This window comes from Tripterygium wilfordii, chromosome 1 (genome assembly GCF_013401445.1).
Source record: "Tripterygium wilfordii isolate XIE 37 chromosome 1, ASM1340144v1, whole genome shotgun sequence".
Lineage (NCBI taxonomy): Eukaryota > Viridiplantae > Streptophyta > Magnoliopsida > Celastrales > Celastraceae > Tripterygium > Tripterygium wilfordii.
The window spans coordinates 2,972,913-2,991,116 of NC_052232.1; the positions used below are offsets into that span (position 1 = coordinate 2,972,913).

The 18,204-nt window shown below is 36.0% G+C and overlaps 2 protein-coding genes across 3 annotated transcripts; both read left to right on the forward strand.

Moving 5' to 3' along the window:
- The first annotated feature begins 1,133 nt into the window (after positions 1 to 1,133).
- Positions 1,134 to 7,173, forward strand: LOC119998750 (purple acid phosphatase 23). Of its 2 annotated transcripts, none has more exons than XM_038846524.1 (8): positions 1,134 to 1,758; positions 1,863 to 2,054; positions 2,743 to 3,079; positions 3,815 to 4,032; positions 4,163 to 4,353; positions 5,511 to 5,792; positions 6,561 to 6,689; positions 6,862 to 7,173. In XM_038846524.1, the coding sequence occupies exons 1-8, from the start codon at positions 1,491 to 1,493 to the stop codon at positions 6,982 to 6,984; spliced, it is 1,740 nt and encodes a 579-aa protein (XP_038702452.1). In that variant the 5' UTR covers positions 1,134 to 1,490; the 3' UTR covers positions 6,985 to 7,173. The 2 variants fall into 2 exon arrangements, with proteins under 2 accessions (XP_038702452.1, XP_038703153.1); XM_038847225.1 differs by having other exon boundaries at positions 6,561 to 6,664.
- Positions 7,174 to 11,993: 4,820 nt separating this feature from the next.
- LOC120002845 (probable voltage-gated potassium channel subunit beta) lies at positions 11,994 to 17,414 on the forward strand. The gene is made up of 5 exons (XM_038851693.1): positions 11,994 to 12,459; positions 12,654 to 12,849; positions 14,822 to 14,965; positions 15,798 to 15,962; positions 17,078 to 17,414. The coding sequence occupies exons 1-5, from the start codon at positions 12,092 to 12,094 to the stop codon at positions 17,189 to 17,191; spliced, it is 987 nt and encodes a 328-aa protein (XP_038707621.1). The 5' UTR covers positions 11,994 to 12,091; the 3' UTR covers positions 17,192 to 17,414.
- The last annotated feature ends 790 nt before the right edge of the window (positions 17,415 to 18,204 follow it).

Sequence of the window (18,204 nt, forward strand, 5' to 3'; positions counted from 1 at the left end):
ATCAAGTGTCCAACCTAGTGATCCAAAGGATCTCTATTAAGCATACAAACAACCTCACACACGTGTTCAACACACAAGGCCATAAAATCAAGTTTTAATGTGAGGTCCACAATGACCAAAATCAAGTTTTGAAAACAAGTAAACAAGTAAGGTGTGGTTTTCCAAGAGCTCTACAAAACTCCCTACACCAATGGTTTAGAGAACTCCATCAAAGGTTTCAATGCCCTAACAAAGAGACTTTTACAAAGGATGTACAAATAGATTCCCACAAGCTAGCACGAAGCTATTTTAGTAAAGAACACTCAAGAACAATGTATGTAACCTCACGGGTAGGACATGTCGGGACAGTTAGAGTTGGCCTGTTTGGACAAATCCAACTCTGTTTATAAATAAAAGCATGGCGCGTGAGTGATCAGTGCTTACCTAAAACCAATGACATTCAAAAGGTGGCTCAAATAATTGATAATTGATATGACACAAACTTATATTTTTTGGAGTCTTGTGCGTAAATTGATATGCAAAACCCACTTAAAGGGGTGCAAATAGCTAGTGTTCTGAAAACAGATCGGATTGGCTAATCAGATTGATGACCGAGCCTAATCACGATCCGAACTACTACTTATAAATCGGTGTTCAACAGGGACCGCATATGTTAATTTAATATATTATATTGTTTCAAAAGTGTCCATACACATTATGATGAAATATAAAAAATATTTGTTCACATTTATTTATTATATACATTATAATAAATATGTAATTAATAATTTAAATATATGCATTCCACTATATCTTTCTTTGTATATTTTTCATAACTATTGTTTTTTTATTTTATCATTTTATATATTATAATTTTTTGTTCTGGAAGACTTAAAAACTCATAAATGATTGTGAATTATGAAATAGAGATATATTAATAATATATTGTTATATTATTGTGAGAATATAATATATGGAATATTTTTAATTATTATTTAAATTAAATAAATATTTATAATAATGCATTATGTTGAACCCGATTTAAACATGATGAACCATTGAATCATGATACAAGAATTTTTCGATTCGATGATTAGTCCGATTTTTCAAAGCTTGCAAATACCCATCCCTTCTAAAGTAGACTCATTGACGGGTACTTCCACAAAACATAGTAAAAGAGTTTTTTGGAAAACTAACCCTTTGGAAAACATTGTGGGGTGATGGATTGGGATTTGGAGGCATCTTCTTTCTCGGGGCTTTCACAGAGTGATGATAGTTGGAAAAAGTAAAAAATGACTCGCCAACTCAAAGCAGCATATTCCATTGTACATCATTAGGTGCTAAAACTCCAGGTTCAATGCCATGTGCCACTTCCAACTACAATAATTGACGAATGGGGGGTGACAGGTCATCCAACACCGAAATTTCTATGATAAGCTTTGTTCATCTTTCACGAATTTGGGTTTTTTTTTGTTGAGCACAACAACAAGAAGCCGAGAAGGAGGGGCCTCATGAGGAATGGATATGGAGTTATATGGATGCTTGCAATAGTGTTATTGACCACAAAAACAACGGCAGTCAATCAAAATCACATACCCACCACTCTAGAAGGTCCATTTGAGCCTGTAACTCGTCGATTTGATTCGTCTTTGCGTCGAGGAAGTGTTGACTTGCCAATGAATCATCCAAGGCTCAAGAAGAATGTCACCTCAAATTTCCCAGAACAGATAGCTCTCGCTCTCTCTACCCCAACTTCAATGTGGGTTTCTTGGGTCACTGGTAATTTTTTTCTTCGTAAATCTTTTTATGGGTTTTATTTTCTACTTCCTTTACATTGGGGTAGTGAATTGTTCCTGAATTGGATTTTGTGGGTTTTGGTGCAGGGGATGCGCAGATTGGCTCTAATGTTACTCCCCTTGATCCTTCATCAGTTGCGAGTGAAGTCTGGTATGGGAAGGAAAGTGGCAAGTATACAAGCAAAAGGGGAGGGAATTCAACAATTTATAACCAATTTTATCCATTTGAGGGACTTTTCAATTACACCTCTGGCATCATTCACCACGTCAGAATTGATGGTCATGGAATCTTCACCCTCATCTTTTTTCCCATGTTTTTTAATCAAATTAATGCAATTGGACATCAATATTTACGATACTGAGAGTTAATTTGGAATTGAACATCGGTGTTTAAGATATCCCATTGCATAGCATGTACTTTGTGGGCTTAATAGGTAAGTTTTAATATATGCAGGACAACAGGGTTGAAATTGTCAAATTTGACACATTAACTAGATGATATCTGGCTACGCAGTGAACACGGGAGTGACTCTGTGATTTCTTTGCTCGACATTCATTGGGAACATGAAACCGAGCTTAATTTTGCTGGAGTATATTTTTAGATGATTAATCGAATGATGGAAGTTGTGATGTACTGATGCGGCCTAACACATGGTCAACTGATGCTTAGGGTGAAAGTGATAAAGCCTAACATGAAGTAGAATTTATGGCTTGTAGTTCAATTAAATTCAGAGTAGGAACTACGAAGCTATTGACATTGTCTTTTTCTTACTATAATTGTGTGTGTCAGCAACGGCTCGCATCAAAAGCGCACAATTCTTCTATTTCATATATAACTTTTTTTTCTTTAAAGCTTCATATAGCCAGTGGAGAATGGACAAAGTGACTGCCGAGAATGCCTTCTTGTTTACATGCCTTATCAGCATCTATACTCAATAAATTAAAGGAGTTCATTAATCTCTTGCAGGTCTTGAACCTGGAACTAAATACTATTACAAGTGCGGGGACAGCTCTATTCCAGCAATGAGTGAGGAGCATGTCTTTGAAACTTTACCATTGCCTAGGCCAAATGCTTATCCTCGGCGAATAGCAGTCATTGGGGATTTGGGTCTCACCAGCAATTCATCTACAACCATTGATCATCTCATTATGAATGATCCATCAATGATTTTAATGGTTGGTGACTTGACTTATGCCAATCAGTATCGTACATCAGGAGGGAAAGGAGTTCCATGCTTTTCGTGTGCATTCCCAGATGCACCTATTAGAGAGACATATCAACCCCGCTGGGATGCATGGGGGAGGTAATCTGTCTGTACCTCTTTAAGTGTTTTTGTACATGAAGATAGTATTGATTAAAAATGGTGCTTGGTGACACCTTACAAACTATTATACCTTAACAATTCTAATTTTCATTGATTATCTATTCCTCATTGGCGATCGATATATTTTAGCTGGTGTATTTTCTCTCATAAAAAAATCAAGGCACCACAATTCTCATTCTTGCGATTTTGAAATTTTGTGTAAGACTACATTAGGAAAACTTTATGAGAAAAGCAAAGCAGAAAACTGGAGAAGAGGCTCAAATGATGTGTATATACTATATACTTGTTTAAAATGGCCGCTACAATTGAAACTAACCCTCTAAATGCACAAAAAAATTGCCCTTTCATCTTTGTTTTTCTGTAAAGCTTGGTACGTCTATTTTTTGCAGAATGGAGTAGGAACGAACATATCAACCTCTGAAGGATAAGCCCATATGCAGGCCAAAGAATGCAAAAGTTAAAAAATTTAATATATAAAACTCTATGTGATACCGCAGACTTAATAATTACTCATTTGTACAAACTATGAACCCCTATTGGTGAATGCAGTATTTCATTCATCGCAAATTTTGATGTTATATAGTAACTTTGATTTGATGATTTTGAGTTGTTGGGATTGAGAAGTTTTTTTTAGCACAATAGGACTAAGATATTGGGTACTGGCTCTGTTTAGGTGTTCATATATTTTATTAATGCAATGAGCTAAAATGTCAGGTTCATGGAGCCATTGGTTTCAAGAGTTCCTATGATGGTGATTGAAGGCAACCATGAGATTGAGCCTCAAGTTTCTGGGATTACTTTCAAATCATACGTGACAAGATTTGCAGTTCCCTCTGAAGAGTCTGGCTCTGGCAGTAACTTCTACTACTCTTTTGATGCAAGTGGGGTACATTTTGTCATGTTGGGAGCATACATCGACTACAACAGCACTGGTAACTACAAAGATTTTATGGTTGTACAGTCAAAAACATGTCCAAGTATTTTGATTGTGACACAAAATAAGTACACTAAGTTCTGATATTGGAAGTAACTTTGGAGCTATTAAGTTTTATTGATTCCCAGGTGCCCAATATAATTGGTTAAAAGAAGATTTGCAAAAAGTGGACCGGACAGTGACCCCTTGGTTGGTAGCTGCGTGGCATCCACCTTGGTATAATAGCTATTCCTCACACTATCAGGAGTTTGAATGCATGAGGCAAGAAATGGAAACTCTTTTGTATCAACATAAAGTTGATATCATTTTTACTGGTCATGTAAGTTGGAATTCTCAATCTTCACTCATGTAGATTAGAGTGGATATGGTTCGTCGTCATCTAAAATTTTGTGGTTTGTCATATTGCTTTTGCTACTTGGTTGGGTTGGTGTGGAATAAAAGGTAAAAGCTGTTTATAGCTCATCTTGATATCTAAACAGACAACCTAATTTTGTTATTGCTAAATGATCTCTTATATACTCAACTACAGTGGCAATAAGCAATAAAGATTACCATGTGTGAAAGAGAAGTAGACATGATAGTAAACTTGCTTTATTTTAATAAGCTATTTCCAAAATGAAATATCTAGCTTATCTAGGATTGATAAAAGAGTTACCAAATTGTATCTTTTCTGGAAAAATGAGTGAAAAATATGGAAAGAACGATCTTCATTGTTCTCTCTAGTTTCCTTCTTTCTACTGCCAGACATTGTCATTTCTTTTTTGAAGTAATTTGTATGTTTGTTCTTGTAGTGACGATATCTAACTTGTCATCCCACTTTTCATCATTCTGTCCTATGCTCGATGGAACTCTTTTACTTGACCCTCATACCGAAAAGGATGCTTCCATATCTCACTCTTCTTCACTGTACAATAGTTGGTGGAAACTTGATGTTGTTATTTTTCGTTCTATTGATTGGCTCTTATGTTGACAGTCGCATACATCGAAGTACTCATTTTTGCAATGTCGACAACTTCTGGATTTTCACTGGTCCTGTTTCATCTGCTGCTCTAATGAATATTATTCCTTTGTTTTTGCCATACGTTAGCCTCTTAGAGATCCCTTCTCTTTGCTTCGTTTCCCTTACTGAGACTCTTACCATTTTATAAGAAGCAACTGGTTGTTTAATAAATTTTCTTACTGTGATGGTTTGACCAGTCCTGTATAGTAGTGATAAAAGTTGGAGTCTAGAAGTAATTTCACACTATCCATTGTAAATTTTCGAAAATTCGATTTCATGAAATTCCTAGTCTCATCATAACATATAACATATAACATAAGAAGTCAAGAGATTCAGGAAGTTCACTAATCAAAATCCATGGAGAATGTGAAATCAGTAACATAATATTCTCTCTTAGAATTTTTTATTTAAATTATAAAGTTATGAACTATGTGTATATCAATTGGAGTGCAATACATAATTAATTGGCTTTGCAGGTTCATGCTTATGAGCGAATGAACAGAGTATTTAACTACACTTTAGATCCGTGTGGACCTGTTTATATAACAGTTGGAGATGGTGGGAATATCGAACAAGTTGATGTTGATTTCGCTGATGACCCTGGGAAGTGTCCTTCAACTGGAGACAACATACCAGAATTTGGAGGAGTATGTCACTTGAATTTCACTTCAGGTCCTGCTAAAGACAAGTTTTGTTGGGACAAGCAACCAGAGTGGAGTGCGTTTAGAGAAAGCAGCTTTGGACATGGAATTCTTGAGGTATGTTCTAAGCCTGTAATTTGGAAACTTCTTTTGTACTTGTAATCTAGATTGGCGATATCTTTGTGATACCCCATGGTTAACACCAACCAGCCATCTCGTACCTCACTACTTGAGACATTGCTGATGAATTTTAGTTTGATTGACCACAAGGCAAAGTTAATTTGTGTTGGGGATTATTCGTAAGCCGGCATGATTAGGTGAGCTAGGGGGGAAGCCCTGGAGAATCAAGTCTATTTATATGGTGGTTGCAGGCTCGTGATTTAGTGATACATATAATTTCACATCTAAATTTTGACCTAGATAATAAAACTTTTGACGACCTCATAAGGCATGATGATATGGTATCCATGTCTGAGATACGCAATTCACCATCTGGAGATGGTTTATGTCGAGGCTTGAGATACATGTGAACCTCAGATTTACTGGGTTGGGGACCATGCCATACAATGAATGAATTAACTGTTCTTGATGTAGTAAGACTTAGGTTCAAGTTCTTGCTAAGGTGAATGCCTTTATCTAATTAATGATTATCGTCTTTTCAATAATTTTATGTAAAATGGATTATTGTTCACAAGTTTGAGATCTTGGGACAGTCTCTCAAGATATTATGTGGGGGTATGGTCTGCAACATCCTGCATGTCTCCAACCCCGCCCACTGTGGGAAGCCTTTTCCACGGGAGTTGTTTACCTTTTGAGATCTTGAGAAACTGGTTTTTGGTGTCATGGTGTGGTTGCCACTGTTAAAGTTTCTATTTGAATATGCAGGTTTTGAATTCAACATATGCATTATGGACTTGGCATAGAAATCAGGACATCTACAAGAACGATAGCCATGGCGATCAGATATACATCGTGCGACAACCTGAATTGTGCGCTCTTTCTACAGCTCTAAAAGTGATTATCTCATTTGACGTTTCTTTTCCTCCATTCCACTGCTAAACAATTGTTGCGCACATCAAGTGAACAATAATATATTACATACCGTGCTCAATGAGGGAAAGTAGATTTCATGGTTTCATTGCATATGGTTAATTATTTGCTATTGTTTTGTTTTTTTTGGTGGCAGGGAGAGAATCAATCGCGAACAGGAGGGCAAACGAAAGCAACAGCAGGAGTAGCAGCTACATCTATAAGGATGTTTGTCCACCCACTAATGGTTATAATTATGATTGCCTTCTTAATATGCTAATACAAATGAAAGAACATTCAAAATTTGTTGTTCATTCCAAATAGAGTTAAGAAAGAAAATCTATATTGGTTCTTTTATTTCTCTACGTCGTGATAGTTAACCTGATATGGTGATACTGACATGAATTATGTACAATTTTATTACTTTGTGTAAATATTTTTTTGAGAAGGAAGATCATAGAAACAATTCGTTCATTATTACTTCTGCCATGCATTTCTGGTCTAATTAAGGACTCACATAATTCCTTTACAGTTTTGATTGGATATTTGGAGTGAACTCTAGGCGAATATGAACCGCATGGATACAAGTTATGCTTTCGGATGAAAGGCTATACACATTGTATAACATGTTTTCCAAGTCATTGAGAACATAGTTCAGCACAGAATATCTGAACGCTTCCGTTCCTCCATCGCAGGCAGCAGGCGTAATTTGCCACAATCGAAAGAGCAGCCACATTGTTCAATTCGTTTGCCATATCCCATAGTGTTTTAAACACCAGATTTTAAAAGCACATGTATCTCAGTCGTCTTTAATGTACAAAAACAAATGCTTTGATAAGAAAACTTAAAAATAAACATGTCTGCTGGTAAATGTTAAAAATTCATCTCGGTTAGGGAAGAAACTGCACATAGTTATTTGAGCCAAGTCGAGCATAGCCAAGGGCGGAACCACCCCTACCCAGTTTTCTTTTTTAAAATAGTAAATTATGTATATATATAAATTAAATTAAGTGGGTCACTCAATAAATGTCGTCTCTTAGCCCAATAAAAGATTAGTTATATAATGTGGGTCCAGGACACTAACAAACTAAATGCCCAACTTAATAAGTAAGCCCAAAAGTTGAATGATACAACTAATGATGATGATATGGGATGAATCCTATTCTCAAATTCATCTATGAGCTATTGCGAAATCGAATGGGAGATGAAAGATGAATGACTCAATAAATTATCTAGTTACATACATTAAGAAATAAGTGTTTGATCAAATTCCCATTGATATTATTATGTAATATCACCAAAGAACTCGAAAACAATAATTGTAATAGTTTTTATCATATTTATAAATATGATTTTTACTTTTGTCTTAATGTTAACAAGTGATATATATATATATATATATAGAACCCAAAAAAAAAATTATCGGGGTGCTGCCCCCTAACCCCCGCACAAAAAATTTGCCCCCTTAACATCCGATGTTGGTTCTGCCCCTGAGCCAGGTGGCACGCACCTGTTGGGTTTATTTGCTACAAGTATCATTTGTCCTTCCAAAACTTGGGTGCCCTCGGGCCCAAAATTGATGTCCAACACTTGCCCTTATAAACTAGTATAAGAACTCCGAGCTGGCACTTGTGACTTCCTTCCTAGCTAGTGAGTATCTTCTTCCTTATGTCTTGAATAGGAAACAAATGTAAGTTATGGTAGGACCCAAAGGTGTGCTCGGGGGACCTCTCCAACACTCAAGTTTGTAATGAACTAAACTTGAGAGGATGGTTCGTTGTTCTGAGCTTTGCCTTTTGCTTAGTAAGTAATTTAGAGTGTAGGAGTTGGAATCTTTACTTGGTGGAGGTTCCATTTTTATATGAGCTAAGTCATTTGAGTTATAGTAGGAGTCGTACTTTCTCTCATTGGTTCTTATGAGGATTTCTCGAAGAGTAAATCGCATCCATATTCCTCGTCAAAGGGGAGTTGGACTTTGGTGAGAGTTGATGTCCTATTGGGACTCTTAGTTGTTGAAGTTGTACTTATCTCGGCCGGTTAAGCTCCATCTACCTTGGTTCGATGGACTGAACCACCTTGATCGAATAGTGAGAGGTCCGTTGATTGGTACTGACCCATTCTGGAGGTGGGGTGAGAAAACCCCTCAATCGGTGTTGAGGTGAGTACCTAGTCGGTGCCTAGGTGAGTACATGGTCAGTGCCAAGGTACTTGATCTTTTTTGACCTAGTTTTCATAAGTATGCCACATGGCTACTTTTTATTGGTGGGATATTTTGGTAATATCAATATTATTGCACATTTTTTTAATAAACACAAGCATCTCATCGGAAATGGTTCATCTAAATACACCTTAGTTTTTACTCTATACACCTCCTCCCTTTTCTTTTTTTTTTCTCTATACACCCCCTCGGTTCCACCTCTTTTATATTTTTATAATGTTAAATTTATTTGGTTAAAAAACAATATTAAAAGACAATATTATTAAAATAAAATAATTATTAAAAAATAATACTATTTCAAAATAATACTATTGAAATATAATATTAGAATTTGATTTTGTGAATTTTTTTGTATATTAATAATGATTTTAGTTTGAATTTTTAATTGTGAATTTTTTTTTGTATGTTTGCAATTATTTTAGTTTGAATTTTTATGATGTGAATTTTTTTGTATGTTTGTAATTATTTTACATTGAATTTTTATGATGTGAAATTTTTTTGTAGGTTTATAATCATTTCAGTATGAATTTGTGTCTGAAACTCTAGCTTCGTACATCTTAAGGTAATTTTGAGTCGATATGGTCCACCATTTATAATTTGCTTGAATGTCAATTTACAGCAATAAAGAGTACCTTGGAGAAGAGCTTAAATGTTGTTCAACATAGATTTCAAACATCATATTTCGAAGAGCTTAGAGGATTTGTGTCTGAACAAGCTTTACAAAAAGTCATAGAAGAGATGGATCGGGCAAAAATTGTTGGACTCGACATCCAAGCATGCAGATGTATTGTTCGGTTAATTCATGGACTTCCTTGTGCACATGAGATATCATTATATGCACACGAAAAACGACCAATTCCTTTATCTTCTGTTGATTATTTTTGGAAAAAACTTGACTTCAAGCCAAGCGAGTTATTAGAAGATGATGGTCTCAGCTGTACGGTTGAGATGGAGCAAATTGTGGATCAGTTTCAAATGAAGCCACGGTTTGATAAAATTGGACTATTGAGGAAGCTACGAGAGATAATCAAACCGTCAACTACCTCACTTTTGGAACCAAAAGTCATACAAAATACACGTGGTCGACCCTCATTGAGAAAGAAGGATAAATCGACTCGTAGAGATCCCTCTGCATTTGAGTATATGGAAGCTTCTTTGAAGACTTCATATGTATCCCATCGTCATAATTGTTCATCAATTGGCATTGCTTCATCAACAATATCAAGACGAGGACGACCAGTTTCATCACCAAGTTATGTCAACCAATTTCCCCTAATACTGAGAAAATACGTCGTGAATGCCATCGATGTAGCAGCCGACGATAATTGTGGGTTCATAGCTATTGCTGGCTTGTTGGTCTCGAAGGAGGTGAATTTGCTTGGTATTCTGTTAGGCTTGATTTAATTGAAGAGGTAAGGATATTTTGGGAGAGTATGTATCTTTGTTTGGCAGTTATGAGTGAGCATGCTATATTCACAATGTGCTTGTATTTTTCGAGACAAATAAACCATCACCAATGGACAGTTGGATGAATATACCTGATATGTGACACCTTATCACATCAAGGTACAACATCATCTTGCATCTCATAAGCGATGTACAATCTTTAAATTTTTTACCATTGCGATCCATCCCACCTCCACATGCAGAACATAGGGCCATAACTATTGGATATGTGAATAGTAACCACTTTGTTCAGGTATTTATGAGTGAGAATTATCCGATGCCCCCTATTATGTTCCAGTGGTTTTCATACACGTATGACTGTGCAACAGCATGGGCGACACCATATAAGAAACAACTCCGTGATTATGAGAAGTTTGTTCATTCGATAAATGTACCTCAATTCATTGTAGACATAATCTCTGATTAATGTACTTGTATTGATAACAATATTGTTTTTTAATAATATTGTTTTTTAACCAAATAAATTAGAAATTAGAAATATATAAAAATATAAATTATACAAATATAAAAATATAAAATATAAATTATACAAATTTAAAATTTAATTATAAAAATATAAAATATATATTAAAAATATAAAATATATATTAAAAATATAAAATATAAATTATACAAATATAAAAATATAAAATATAAATTAAAAAAATATAAAAATATCAATAAATTGAGGTGGGGTTGGGGGTGTATAGAGAAAAAAAATAAAAAAAAATTGATGGGGGTGTATAGAGTAAAAATATGGGTCCATTTAGACTTTGACGATCGAAAACTCCAGATGACCAAACGCCTCGAGGAATCGAGGAGTGATCATCATCGAATAAAAAGAGAATCAAGAGGGGATTCACCCTCCAAAGATCTCGTCCACAATCACGGATAATCAATTATTCTTAACTCAAATAAAAGGGGACCTCCACCTACGTAAATCTCTCTCACATTCTCACATTTTGACTACTTGTTGAAGAGAGAGTCCTAAGCAATCTCCATAACACTATTCCTTATCAAGCTAACTTAGGCGTCAGAGTGTCTCCCTGACGTACATCTCGGATACCTCAATGCTCATACATGAATAGAATAGTTACCTTTTGATCTCTAACTCGACTACTGATACGTTGGCAAAACTGAGCAGCCAAAAGATCGAGCATTTGAGAAGTCGGACCGAATTTGAACCTCATCAAAATTCAAATCATCCCAAAAGATATAGAAAACATTATTTTTTTTTTAGATTTAAATTATAACTCTGATATTTTCATAAACATACCAAGAAAGAAAGGGGAAAAAAAAAAAAAAAGAGCTTGCTTTTAAATTTTAATTCAATTACACGGTCCATCCACAAAAAAGGAGAAGATTCCATCTATACTTTAGCATCAAATAGCTTGGCTTGTTGCCCTAAACAGAAGAATGTTCCAGTGCGGTCAATCTTGTACTTTTCTGAAAAGCCCAAACCATCCACGTTCACAGTTTCATCCACTGATCCGACAACAACCTCTTCTTACCACGTGTTGCGTTTGTTTTACATCACATTTCGAGCAATTTCTAATGAATCGTAGAAATGGCCACACAGAATCATAGCACCTGTACTCTCCGTCTCCATTTTGTTCACTACAAAGCACGCAGTGTCTGAGCTTCCCTATTCACTCGGTATTTTCTCTCTCTTTCAACAACCGAGGACAAGCCCAAAGAGTGGAGTAGAGAGAGAAAGCAAAAAATGCAATACAAGAACTTGGGACGATCGGGGCTGAAGGTGAGCCAGCTCTCCTATGGAGCTTGGGTGAGCTTCGGAAACCAAATCGATGTGAAGGAGGCGAAGTCGCTCTTGCAGTGCTGCCGTGACAATGGAGTCAATTTCTTCGACAACGCAGAGGTCTATGCCAATGGCCGCGCTGAGGAGATCATGGGCCAGGCCATACGTGAGCTCGGATGGAAGCGATCCGATGTCGTCATCTCCACCAAGATCTTCTGGGGCGGCCCCGGACCGAACGATAAGGGTCTATCCAGGAAGCACATCATTGAAGGCACTAAGGCCTCCCTCAAGAGACTCGACACGGACTACGTCGATGTCATCTACTGTCACAGGTTAAATCCACTCATATTGATGCTGCTGCTGTTGTTTATTCGTGATTGTAGGATAAAATTTATTGATCTCTTTCCCTAAAAGTAGGTCTTTGAAGAACATCTGGTTTGAATTACTGTAGGATAAAATTTATTTTGTCTGATTCCAATTATGGTGCTTGATGTGGCTTGTGTGATGTGATTATTGACTATCTCAGGCCAGACTCATCAACACCGATTGAGGAGACTGTTAGGGCAATGAATCACGTGATTGATAAGGGGTGGGCTTTCTATTGGGGGACTAGTGAATGGTCAGCACAGCAGATCACTGAAGCATGGGGGATTGCGGAGAGGTTGGATTTGATTGGACCAGTTGTGGAGCAGCCAGAATATAATCTATTGTCTAGGCACAAGGTGAGGACTTTTGTCGCACGTATGGTTTAGTTTCTCTTCTGGGGTCTCCTTTGTAGGTCCAGTCCTACTGTTTTTAAATATACGTCTTCGCATAAATTCGGGTTTACTGAGTTTTGGGCTTTTTGGCTGCTGCTTATGTAACATGTGTGATTGATGTAACTATCTTTAAGTTCTGCATCTGGCTTTGTAGAGCTTTGAGAATTATGAACTGCGATTGTGTTTTACTACATGAAGGAGATTGATCCCTTAGAGTTTTATGTGAACTCTTGGGGTGAATATTGACAAACTGGCTGTTTTGCATTCATTGTGAGTGATTCAAGTGTTTCATGAGCGGATTTCAGAACCAACTGTATTTTATAAGAAAAGGCTAAGATGATGGCTCTTTATTTGAGGGTTGGAATTCTTAGTTTCGCTCATAACTTTAAACATTTACTATCACCATTACTTTGCAGTGTGAGGGTTCCTTGGGAATTAGAAGTTGCTTTCAAGTTCCTAGGTAGCTTTTGCAGTTTAATGTACATATATCTATTAGAATCATAGGATTCATGTTTAGACATTCTTTTACTTGTTAGGTCAAAAGTGGTTCTCTAGCAACTGTGACACTGATATTTTTAATCCTACTGGCGCTATTAACTAAGTATCTTCTTAATATATATGGGTAGCATGCCCTTGATGCTCTGACAGCTCTGTCGAATCAAAATCCTTTTCCTTCTACTTCTTGGAATTTAGTGATATGGTTAGCACTTTTCACAGCCTATTTATTTGTTGCGTTATCCTTCTAATTCGCCCCTTTTGGTTCATTAAAATGTTCTGATAACATGCTTAGAACTTGGTGAAGCTAAGTTTTGACTCTAAGTCTAAGATCATTGGAAGGGCTAGCTATCAGTTAACATGGTGTTTGGCATTTTTTTTGGTAGCTATCAGTGATTTATTTTTACCATATTTTGTTGAGATTTAATTAATTAAGCAGGTTTTTCTTTCAGCAAAATGATTTTATTTCAATTATACGCAATCCTATGGCTTGTGTTTTAAACCTGTGTATCTTGTACTTCAACAAACCTTTGTATCTCATTTCAACTTGGCAAATGTACTTTTGTTTTTGCTTGTTCTGGAACTGCTCGTATGTATCAAATAATCAGGCTTTGATGATGATGTTTTTACATGATAAAAACCTATAGTTTCTGCTTGTGTCGTCCCTGAGAGTTTTGTCTTTTCCTTTCAGCCTGTGACAACCTCTAATTTTCTGCTGTGGTAATGGAAAGTCATGCCATATGGTTTAAATACTGCCCCATGGATATTTCAGGGATGGATGGATGGATGGCTACACTATTTAATGATTTGAAAGATTTTTGTGTTGTCCCTATTGATGATATTCAAGAGAACAACATAAGAAACATCTTAGAATTATTTGTGAAAAATATAATCCCATATTTTTGGAATTTTTCACAAATAATTCTAAGATGTTTCTTGTGTCGTTCTCTTGCCTTAGAGAAAACTAGAATTTCATCAATATAGACAACACATAATTCTTTCAAATCATTAAATAGATTATCTATCCATTTCTGAATATTTGTGTTTTGTGCATGACATTTTTTGACTTCTAGTTTACAAAATATGCAAACCTTAAAGAAGGATTGTTGAGCATAGTAGACATCTGTTTGATAAGGAGAATATTACCTAATTTTATTGTCTTCTCTTAACATAAAAGGGTCTTTGATTTGATATATAACATGGTGTTGTGTATTTATCCTTCTTTCCTTGATTTCCCCCATGTAGAATTATGGGGTCCCTTGGTTGCTTTTGCTATATTGCATGTATCCTTTCCTATGGTTGTGGAAACAACTCATGCTGCCGTAGGTTTCAATGAATGCACTGCCTTTGTTGTGCAGCGGGGTGTGTGTGCTTGTATATATAACTGACAGCCCTTAATTGTTTTTATTCTATGATTATGTCATGTTCTTTATGTATGCAGGTTGAATCAGAGTACCTCCCATTGTATAGCAACTATGGCATAGGCCTTACTACATGGAGTCCACTTGCGTCTGGAGTGCTTACTGGAAAATACAATAAGGGGAACATTCCAGCTGATAGCCGCTTTGCATTGGAGAATTACAAGGTAGAAATCCTTTGTATCAACTTGTTTAAATGCACATCTTCTAAAAGCTGTATTTATAGTTCTGTTATGTTTATCCATCTATTTTTTACTTCAACTTTCAACCATTTGGTTGCTTACTGTTTTGAATAACCAGATCTTAGTAAAGGAAGTATGTGAATATTCATGCTGCAGTAACTTCTAGTTTCTTATGATAAGTATGTTTGCTTAAGATCCTGCACTAATGTTGGTTCGTAGTTCAGTATGATTTCCGCTCCATCCTGTGAATAATTTTTTCTTTTTGACTTTTCATAGTTTGTGTAAAGCACATATGTAATTAATAATTTAATGTATTAACAATGAATAAAATTTCTTTGTATCAGTGACCATGCTATCTGTGTCATAGCATTGCTGCATTTGCTGAAGTCCTTTATGTCATTTCCATAGCATGTCAAAGTTACTGCATATTTCATCTTCCATAATGTATAAGTTACGTCAGATCTGTGGGTAATCCAAGTATTTATTCTGAGTTTCTACTTTCTTCCCAAAAGTAAACAGATAACTGCTTTCATCATCCATTACATTCCTGCACCTATATAGTAAAGATTGATATTCAACCTAGTTTCTCGACCTGAAGAATTTAAACATTATTGAGTGGACAGAGAAACCAGCTATTAGTCATGCAGGAATCTAGCTTTTTAGAAGTGTCTTTGGATTGATTAAGTTGTTCCTCTTTCTTGGGCATTGTGCTTGGTTTTGTATCCATGGAAATTATAGCGTGTTTTTCACTAACCTTCAAATCATGCTCACTTCTATTAGCATGTAAGTAGAATGCTAAAGACTTTATGAATTACAGAATCTAGCAAGCCGATCATTGGTTGACGATGTGCTGAAAAAAGTTAATGGACTGAAACCTATTGCTGATGAACTGGGTGTGCCTTTAGCCCAACTTGCAATAGCTTGGTGTGCTGCTAATCCCAATGTTTCATCCGTCATTACTGGTGCTACGAAGGAGTCTCAGGTTAGTTCAAATCAGTCATCTCTCTTTGTAGAGAAACTATCTTGAGATCCTGTGGTTGATGCTTAATTTGATCGAGGATGGAATGTTTTACATGTTACATGTGTCAAGTGGAAACTGGTCACAGTATTTTAAAATTAGTCAGCTCATTGGTATGTTTTTGTTTCTACTTCTTGACATGCTTGTCTGTTTTTCAAATATTGCATTTGTGAGGGATGTGCTTGGCATAATGTTAAGCATCTAAGCTGCATCAGTATCTTGGGCCTTTACATGCCTCATATCCCCCAGCAGGGCTAGGATATCAGCAAAATTATTTCCATGGAGACCAGTAGAAAGGTTCAGCCTATTTTCCTCAGTGGAAAATGAATCCTTAAGATTATTAACAAAAGATTTTTAGCTAAATCATTTGTTAGTGTGCTCCTGAAGCAGTTAGTTTTGGTGTAAAACCAGCATCCATGCATCATGTGCGCATAGCTGCAAAGTCAAGTTTGAAAGAGAGAATGGGGAGGAAAAGAGAAGAAAGGAACTGGGTGGAGGACTGTTTAGAATACTTTTTATGGATTTATATTCTCTCTCACTGTATTGATAATATTTGAAATTAAAAAACATGAGTGGAAGCGCTTGCAATGAGTCAAGCTTTGTTATCTGTGATCAATTCTGCTGAGGGTGACATGACTGCAGGAAAAATTTTATGCACTCGGGCTTACAAACGTGTTAACTGATGTAATGCAGTTCAGTCGAGGACTTATTGTTGATAGTGTGTATTTTTGTAACATTAAGATGTGATGACATGGTGTTATATATCCTGTATGAGCATTCCTTACTTTAGCTCATTAGAAGGACATCAAAAGTTCGTAGAGGAATCAAAGAATCTTAGTTTAGTAGGGGCAGTTATATGGAGATCAACTTTCAAGTTTCAACTGCATGTAGAAGTGTAGAACCTTCCATCAAATGGGGACCTTTCTTGGTGTTTCTATGAGCATTGTTTGTTGGTCAACATTATCACTTTCTGTTGTTGCAGTTGTGTGCAGTACACTTAACATGCATATTAGGGTATGATCCTGTACAAGAGCACTAGGCCATATCTTTGTTTTAACAAATGCTTAAATATTTTGCAGATCCAGGAGAACATGAAGGCTATAGAGGTCATCCCATTACTGACTCCTGCTGTGATGGAGAAAATTGAGGCGGTTGTTCAAACCAAGCCGAAACGTCCAGATTCGTATAGGTAAGCACAAGATAGTTCATCAGCTCGCTCATAATGCATCCAGCAACAGAATCTTCTTGATATCTGGAAATTATTCTCCTTCCTCGTGTTGTTGCCTGTCATGTGTTTGGAATTTGTATGTGTGGACATTTGTAGTATGTTATTGATTATTGGAACTGGCTGATTTTTGCAACATTGATAATGAATTGATGAGAACTGGGTTTAGAAATGTCAAATCTGTTTGATAATGTTGCCATTTTGAGTTGGATCGCCCAAGATGGGCTTGGCCCAAATATGAGCCCAATTGATTGGTATTTTAGAGATTACAATCAAGTTGAGATAAAGATAAACTATATCCTATATCTCTAAATCAAGTTGAGATAAAATAGACTGTATCCTAAAAAGAATATGGATAAGTTTGTCTTGAAGATAAAGACTCATTCTAGACAAACTAGAAGACAAATATTCTTAGTGGGACTATTTCTTTACCCCTATGAATAGAGTAGGGAAAAAAAATACAATTGTTGTGTGTGTAGCTTCAAAAAGGGGGAATACTATACAGTGAGTTGTTCTCGTTCATTCCTTGGTACTTGTGGATTTTAGAATAAAGTCTTGTACCTGATTCTTAGCTAAGTGATCTTAGTGAAGTATACTATTCCAAATTCTTGTTTATTTATCTTTCTTACTACAATTGGTATCGGAGAGGTATTGTTGTTCATATGCTACATGTACATGTTTGATATGTGATTTTAGAATGCTTGATTAGGTTTAAAGTTTTTTTGTTAAAATTCAAACACATTATGCATGATTTTTGCCGTGCTCGGTGTCGAGCCAAGTTGCTCAACCGCTGAGCTCAAATCCGCGTTCCGGGCAAAAGTAGAAAACCCTCAGATTGTATTTAGTACCTATTACACTTCAGTTTTTGTTGCATCCTCTCTACGCCTTGGGGGTGTAGATTCATATACAGAGACGAGTGGGTGCAAAATTTTTTTAATTGATTTATTGAATCGTTTATCTATTTCTTTTTAGATTATAGAT